At 49.0% G+C, this 8,171-nt stretch overlaps 1 protein-coding gene across 6 annotated transcripts in view; it reads left to right on the top strand.

Annotated features, from left to right (window-relative positions):
• The window catches only part of CLASP1 (cytoplasmic linker associated protein 1), a 263,630-nt gene extending 257,570 nt beyond the window's left edge, over positions 1-6,060 (top strand). For all 6 annotated transcript variants that reach the window (XM_029934726.1, XM_029934725.1, XM_029934723.1 and 3 more), the window contains one exon: positions 2,971-6,060. In XM_029934726.1, coding sequence (XP_029790586.1) covers positions 2,971-3,057 — 87 coding nt within the window. In that variant the 3' untranslated portion in view covers positions 3,058-6,060. The remainder of the gene's footprint in view (positions 1-2,970) is intronic.
• The last annotated feature ends 2,111 nt before the right edge of the window (positions 6,061-8,171 follow it).

Raw genomic sequence — 8,171 nt, 5'->3', positions numbered from 1 at the left:
ACCCATAACATAAAATTTCCCATCGTAACCATTTTTTAGTGTACCATTTGGTATTAATACACTCACATTATTGTGTGACCATCCCCACCATCCATCTCCAGAACGTTTTTCATCATGGAAAACTGAAACCCCACATCTCCTAAGTAGTAATCCTTCGTTACTGCCTTCGCCCAGCCCCTGGCCACCACCATTCTACGTCAGGTCTCTCTGAATTTGACTACTCAGGGGCCTCTTAAAAGTGACATTATCTGTCTTTTTTAATTGTTGAGTTTTAGAAGTTCTCCATGTATTTGGATATTAATTGCTGTCTTTTGATGCATAATTTTTTTATGAAGTCCAATGTATGTTTCTAGGAATTTGTCCATTTTATCTGGGTTACCTAATTTGTTGGTGTACATTTATTCATAGTGGGGTTTTTTTGTTTATTTAATTACTTTAAATTTTTCTTAATGTTTATCTTAGAGACAAAATGTGAGTGGGGGAGGGGCAGAGAGAGGAGAGAGACACACAGAATCCAAAGCAGGCTCCAGGCTTCTCACTATCCGAGCAGAGCCTGATGTGAGGCTCGATCCCACAAACTGTGAGATCGTGAATGAGCTGAAATCAAGAGCTGGATGCTTACCTGACTGAGCCACCAGGTGCCCCTCATAGTGTTCTCTTATCATCTTTTTTATTTCTGTAAAATCATTAGTAATGTCCCCACATTCATCAATGATTTTAGTAATTTGAGTTTTCTTTTTTCCTTAGGAAACTGAGCTAAAGATTTGTCGATTTTATTTATCTTTTCAAAGAACCAACTTTTGGTTTCATTGAGTTTTCTCTATTGCATTTCTATTTCATTTGTCACTGTTCTAGTCTTTATTACTTCTTTCCTTCTGGGTTTAATTTATTCTCTTCCTAGAGCAAGATGTAAAGTTAGGTGATTGATATAGACTCTTCTTTTTTTTAATCTAAGCTACACATTTCCTTTGCACTGCATATGCTGCATCCGGAAGTTTGGGTATGATGTTTTCATTGTCATCTGTCTCAAGATGCTCTCTAATTTTCCTTGTGATTTCTTCTTCAACCCATGGGCTCTTTACCAGTGTGTTGTTCAGTTTCCACAGATTTGTGGATTTTTCAGTTTTCTTCCTTTACTGATTTTTAACTTGATCCCGTCGTGGTCGGAGAAGACACTCTGTAAAATACCGATCTGTGAATCTATTGAGACTTAACATGTGACCTAATTAATACAGTCTTTTCTGGAGCCTGGCCCATGTGCACTTAGTGTGTTCTCCTGCTGGGTAGAGCGTTCCGGATGAGTTGTTAGATCTAGTTGGTTTATTGTGGTGTAAATGTCTTTGGTTTCCTCATCTTCTTTCTCGCTGTTCTCTCCATCATTAAGGATGGGGTACTGAAGTCTCCAGGTGAACCCTCAGTTCTGTCAGCATTTCCTTCTTCTATTTTGCTGGTGTGATATTATACACACAAGTGCCTGTGCTTGTATCTTCTTGGCCTATTGACCTTTTATTAATATTTAATGAGTTTCTTGCTTTCTTGTAAACTTTTTGATTTCAAGTCTTTTCCCCAGGGTGCCTAGGTGGCTCAGTCGGTTAAGCGTCCAACTTCAGCTCAGGTCATGATCTCACTGTTTGTGATGGGGGTGGAGGGAGGTGTATCATGTGGAAAGAGCAGCTACAGCAGCGGTGGAAAGGTCAGGAGACCTGACCTTAGCCTTGCCCAGCAGACCTTAGCCCTGGGGAGCTGGGCTCACACCCTTCTTTCCCCACCAGCGCACGTGGGGCTATTGGGCGCAGTGGCCCCTTCACACCCCAACTTTCAGGGAACCCTTAGGCCCCCCTGCTTGTAGGGATGCTTTTCATTCCTTCTTGAGAACCTACTGTCCCTCCCCCTCCTCCTGGCTCAGACCCCCTCCCATCGCTGTGGTCCTCACTCCTGGCAGGTGTATGCCGGATGCCGATGCGTAATAGGCACTCAATAAATGTTTGTGTTGTGAATTTCTCAAAGGGGCATGCTCTTTTCTTACTGTCACCTGGATGTTTTGGGGTTTTTTGTTTTGTTTTTTGTTTTTTGTCCTTTGATCTTTTTGGTTTTTTGTTTTTTTGGCTTAAAACACCAGAAATGTATTCTCTTACAGTTCTGGAGGCCAGGAATCCAAAGTCAGTATCACTGAGCCTTAACCAATGTGTCAGCAGAGATTTTTTCTTTCCTTTCCTTTCCTTTCCTTTCCTTTCCTTTCCTTTCCTTTCCTTTCCTTTTCTTTTCTTTTCTTTTTTTTCCTTTCTTTTCTTTTTTCTCTTTTCTTTTCTCCATTGAAGCTAATTAGCATATAGTGCAACAATGATTTCAGGAGTAGACTCCTTAATGGCCCTTACCCATGTAGCCCATCCCCCCTCCCACAGCCCCTCCAGCAACCCTCTGTTTGTTCTCCATATTTAAGAGTCTCTTAGGTTTTACCCCCTCCCTGTTTTTATATTATTTTTGTTTCTCTTCTTTTATGTTCATCTGTTTCGTATCTTAGTGTCCTCATACGAGTGAAGTCATGATACTTGTCTTTCTCTAATTTCGCCTAGCATCATATTCTCCAGTTCATCCATGTAGTTGCAAGTGGCAAGAGTCCATTCTTTCTGATTGCTGAGTGATACTCTATTGTATGTATACATCACATCTTTATCCATTTCTCCTTCTGTGGACATTTGGGCTATTTCCATACTTTGGCTGTTGTCGGTAGTGCTAACTATAAACACTGGGGTGCATGTGCCCCTTTGAAACAGCACACCTGTGCCCTTTGCATAAAAACCTAATAGTGCAACTGCTGGGTCGTAGGGTAGTTCTATTTTTAATGTCTTGAGGAGCCTCCACCTATTTTCCAGAGTGGCTGCACCAGTTTGCATTCCCATGAGGTTTTTTTCATCTTCAGCCCCCTGACTGCTTTCCTCCTGCTAATCCATTTGCATCTTCTCTTTGCAGATGAAGCTACTAAACTTATACATAAAGAGGGCCCAGACCACCAACAGCAACAGCAGCTCCTCCTCCGACGTGTCCACACACAGCTAATGGTGGCGCCAGAGTCTCTTTGTGTCGCCCTAGAAGCAATTGGTGGGGCCTCTCAGAGACCTTTCCCACCCCCACCCCCCCATCGGCTGCCCAGTCAGTACAAGGAGGCCCGCAAATATTTATTACAATCAGTATTTTGGTCCCTTCCAGCTTTTGTGTAGAATCTTACTGGTATTGAATGTAAAGGAAGCAAGGCCTGTATTGCAGTCTTCACACGGAACAAATGGAATAAGAAAAGAGCCATACTTAACCATGTCCCGTACAGCCTGCAGAGATCAGACACCCGTGTGTGTGAGGCGCGGGCCTATCAAATCAGAGCCCATGAGCCGCTACGGGGTAGAAGGTAGCATTTTCTCCTAGCTACTAACAGTTGAGGAGGGTGTGTTCATTCGTGCTTCTGTCTCATCTTTGCTTACTTCCTTCTGGATGTGGCCTGTGACACCGGGAAAGGGTCGTATGTCCTTCAGTTGTACTGTGAGACCTGCTAAGAAAGTGAGTCAGATCCTGGCGAGAAACAAAAGCCTGAAGATGGTCTGTTAACAAACACGTGGGATTTGCTTGTACCCTTTCTGGACCAGAGGCCCCGGGCCCCCTCTGCAGGGCCTTCCAGGACAGGCCCCCAACACCTCTGAACTCCTTACTCGTGCTGTCCCTGTTAGGAGCTTGTCCTCAAGCGCGTTCTTTCTTCCGTTTAAATTCAAACAGAAAAGTCAAGGTAAATCTATAACATCCGTCAGAGGGGTGTGTCTGTGTCACTGCCCAGAGGCTGGGGGCACTCTGTCAGCAGGCCTCCCCTGTGGTCCTGCTGCTCTGTTGGGGTCTTTGGACTCAGCACCGTCTCTTTTCCCTCTGCCAGCCTCCGCCAGAGCCACTCGGTTCGCAAGTGTTCTCGGTCATCTGATAGATGGCAACTGCCATCCCAGGTTTGACTTCTCGGTTTAATTTGGGATTAGGATCAGGGGAAAGTCTAGAGAGACCAGGTATCAGAATCTTTTTTAATTTTACAGACAAAAGTACTTCCTTGGTCATCTGTTGAAATAATTGTTTAAGGAAAAAGTAATGATGAGCGGCAAATTACAGAAAAACAGGATTTGAAACCCTATTTTAAAGTTTCTTCACTGAGAAATTCCCAGAGAAACTACCCTTCCTAACCGTTTTCCTTAAGGGTTTGATTGCTCCAATAAAAGGAACCATAAAGATTTAGAATATGGTTAAATAAGTTTTGAGAAAAATTGTTAAAGCGAAATGGAAACTCTCCATCCAGTCAGAAAGCTTCTGTCCTCTAAATTGAACCGGGATTTCCCCGAGAAAAACGCTGTTCTGGTGTTAGTGTGTAATGAGGTGTCTGCTGTTCGGATGCAGAGCCTCCCTGCAGCCAGCAGCACTGAGAAGCAGAGGCTGTGTCCCCTGACGAAACCCCCAGACCCCCATCTCGCCCCACCCCCCGCCCCCGCCTTGTTTGGAAGTTGCATCACTGTAAAGCAGGGAACCCCTTTTCACTCAGAAGTTATTCAGATGCTTTACTTGGAACTAGGCGCTGGAAACAGAGATCCGGGACAGTGAGGCCCGGGTGCCTTCACTGAGAGAGACAGAAAGTAAGTGTGTGTGTGTGTGTGTGTGTGTGTGTGTGTGTGTGTGTGTGTGTGTAGGTAGGTAGGTAGGTATAGGGGGTATCTTGCACTTGGAGGAGGGAAGTACCCCACTGCTGCTGTTGAAGGAACGTCAGGGGTGCATTTTAAGTGGTTGAATATTATGACTTATTTTTGGCTCAAACTATAGCAGGACCAGGCCTTACTTTCATCAATAAATACTGTCTGTGAATAGTTCACTAATGGCATTTCCTTTTTACACTCGGCAAGTGAGTCAGGGCACGTTTTGATTACTTCTCTTGTAGAACTGTGCATTCTGCTAGGTTATGTATGAGTTCTTGTGTGCCTCATGCGTTCGGAAAGACCGTTCCCCTTGAACTCTACACTCCCCGCTCTCACGGACCCCCGCCTGCAGTTGGGAAGAACCTTGAACATCGCCGAATGTCCTCATAGCACTCACAAAGGGCTAGCCTTGAATGTCGCCTCCCCAACCTTCAATCTCCCGACCTAGAAGGATACAATCACCTACAGACCTTTCGGTTGCAAGCAGACCTGCTGCCCACGCAGGTGCCACCACGGGGACACTCGCATGCCGCCAGCACCTCGCCGGAAGGAGGCCCCCCCCCCCACCCCGCCGCCCTCCGGCCAGACAGCTGCCGCTGCCTCGCCTCGCTGCCGCCTCCCTGCAGGGCTCCTGTTCGGTCGGAACACCCAAAACTGCAAAACTGTTTGCCTCCCGTTTACCCGACAGTCCAGGGCCCCAAAGAGCCCACCGTGTCAGCGACTGACCCCCGCTTCCCTCCAGCCGCCTCCGCTCCCCGGCTTGATGCGCCCCTCGGGCTGCGGCGGGCGCAGGCACGCTGCTGCGTTCAAGTCCAAGTCCACTGTGTGTGCTTCCGTGCGGGCCGCAGACAGCCCAGGATGGCCTCTCTGTGGCTCCTCACTGGGATCGCACCCTGCGCAAGTAATGCAATCAACTTTGGTCTCATCAGTCTGATTTTTTTCCCTGCCGCCCTTTATTTATCAAGCATACTACTACACGTGAAAGAACAGCAAATAAGAACTTTGTAGAATCCCACCAGGACTTTGCTAACAATGATGTTTGGAAAATGGAAAAAAAAAATGCTCTGAAAACTAGCAGCCACCAAAATAGTTTTGTCGGCATTGTGTTCACTCGCATGGTCCCCACACCCCCAGGTTGGGTTTTTGGGTTTTGTTTTCGTTTTGGGGGGCTTTTCATGTTACATCCATATCTGTATTTATATCTTATTTGTTTCACTTTCAAGTGTATCATGGCAAATGTACAGATTTTTTTTGTTAATAATGTGCTAGGATTTGCTAAAAAAGAAAACAACAAAAAAAAAACCCTTTTGAGTTTGCCCTAGAATAAATGAATCTTAATTCAGTTTCTTGATGAGAGCCATCTTTTTCCTCTCCGGGTTCTGTAGATAGCATATATCATTTCCTGAAGCCAGTGTGGCCACATTTATGAAGACTTTGAGAGGATTTCACCAGGGGCGCTTTCTCTAGCTTTCATACACAAGTCACACTCCAGGGGGAGTGTCCCCGCTGCCCTGGCTGCTTTTGGGAGCTGTCCCCTGGCAGCATGGAGTGGAAGAGTTGGGCCTGGACCAGCTTGGGGGCTGTTGTGAGCAGGCTGGACCTCTGTGAAAGGTGTGGAGGGGGCCCCCTGACAGCCCACAAGACCATGGGCTTAGGAGGAACGGGTGCAGACACCAAGGCACCAATCCACTGTTTGGGGTTTTAAAAAAGTCTTTTAATGTTTATTTTTGAGAGAGAGAGAGAGAGAGAGAGAGAGAGAGAGAGAGAGAGAGAGCATGAGCAGAGGAGGGGCACAGAGAGGGATACACAGAATCCCAAGCAGGCTCCTGGCTCTGAGCTGCCAGCACAGAGCACGAACCAACCCACTTTTTTGAAGCTGTACTGTACTTTGACTCAAACAAGCTTGTGAGTTTTCCATCAAGCTCCATAATGCATCTGTTACCAGCACCCCATGACCCGGAGCCCCTCTCCCTGTGGCCCGCCACCTCCTACCCCTGTTCAGAGTGACAGCATGGTGATAGCAATCAAAACTACCTGGGCTCCAGTCCCGGCCGGCCCATGCCCTCCCCTGGCAAGTCACCACTGCTCCTGCCCCGAGAGTTCCGTTTTTAACGTGAGACAAGAACGATGCCTGGAGGGGCCATGCCGGTTAATTAGGATGATGTAAGTGAAGCTGCTGGTCCGGTAGACGCAGCAGATGCTCCCCCCACCTCCAGTGGGTGGGAGTGACCCCAGCGAGGCTGTCCCCACAAACCTGCGTGTACAGCCCATTATCCGTGAGCGGACGCGGAAAACCCCCAGGGGGACAGATCGCACCCAGGCAAGGCAGGTGGCATGGCCTCCCGTATTTGGGTGTGTCACCCTGGGGCCATTGCCCTGCCCTTCCCAGGGCTGCCAGCCAGTCCTTGCCGTCTTGAAGAGGGTCACATGGGACAGGGTTGTGGGACAAGGGATGCAGGAGTCCTCTGCAGCCTGCAGCACTTGGTTTCCAGGGGATCTGCATGGTCTCCAGAAAATGCTTCCACTCAGTTTTGCAGTCAATCGTAGAAGGTTCCAGGACCCCCTGAACCTGTCCAGGCTTCCCAAGGTGAAAACCTCTGCCTTGAAGACCCAACCCTGTGAAGCAGAAGGCCGGGCAGATTCTGGAGGACCAGGGGGCCAGAAGGGCGCATTTCCAACAGGGTCCCCGGTGACGCCCACACTGCTGTTTCTGGGGTCGCACCTGGAGGACCTGTTTTAGATGGCACTTGCCCTAAAACACGGCAAGTGACTGGTCTCAAGCTGTCCAACATCCTGAGAGCAGCTCCTGCAGAAACAGCACCAGGCCTCAGCAGCGCCAGCCTGAACGTTGCTGCCACCACAACTTTCGGTGACCGGCTAACTTGGCCTCCCCACTAAGACTCTGGAAGGGAACAGGGCGCCGTTGGCAGAGGGAATTCCACCAGGAGCGTGGGGGGTGCACGAGACATAGTGCACAGAGCCCTTGCCCAGACCTCCCAGCCCCTCGGCTTCCTCTAGGATTTATGAACTCCTGCTTCAGGGGCTCAAGGCAAGAATGGACAAAGGCCATGTGAACGGGCATCTAATTCCAGGTGATGTATTTAAAAAACACGGAACAGCTTCCACACCAGTGCCCCCTCACACAGCGGGCTCACTGCGTGCGCTCCAAGGCGCAGGGACCCCGGGGACATTCCTAGCAGCTCGGGGTGGGGGTGGGGGCCGCCTCCCCGGTGCCCTGCCCACAGCCCCAGACCCTGGCCCTACCATCTCCTGCACCTGGTTCTGCCTCTGTGCCTCCCTAGCCGCCTCCGACTTCAAGGGCTGGTGGGGGGGGAGGGGGCGCAGAAGGTGGGCGTCCCCAGCGCCAGCACCGTCGGCGCCCCTCTGGCCTCCTGCTCCCCATCTGCGGGCCTGCGGTTTCCTCGCCCGTTTGGTGCCACGCTCGGGGCACCTGCCTACAGG

Source organism: Suricata suricatta, chromosome 3 (genome assembly GCF_006229205.1).
Source record: "Suricata suricatta isolate VVHF042 chromosome 3, meerkat_22Aug2017_6uvM2_HiC, whole genome shotgun sequence".
NCBI classification, from domain to species: Eukaryota; Metazoa; Chordata; class Mammalia; order Carnivora; family Herpestidae; genus Suricata; species Suricata suricatta.
This window is presented reverse-complemented; position numbering and strand designations above follow the sequence as displayed.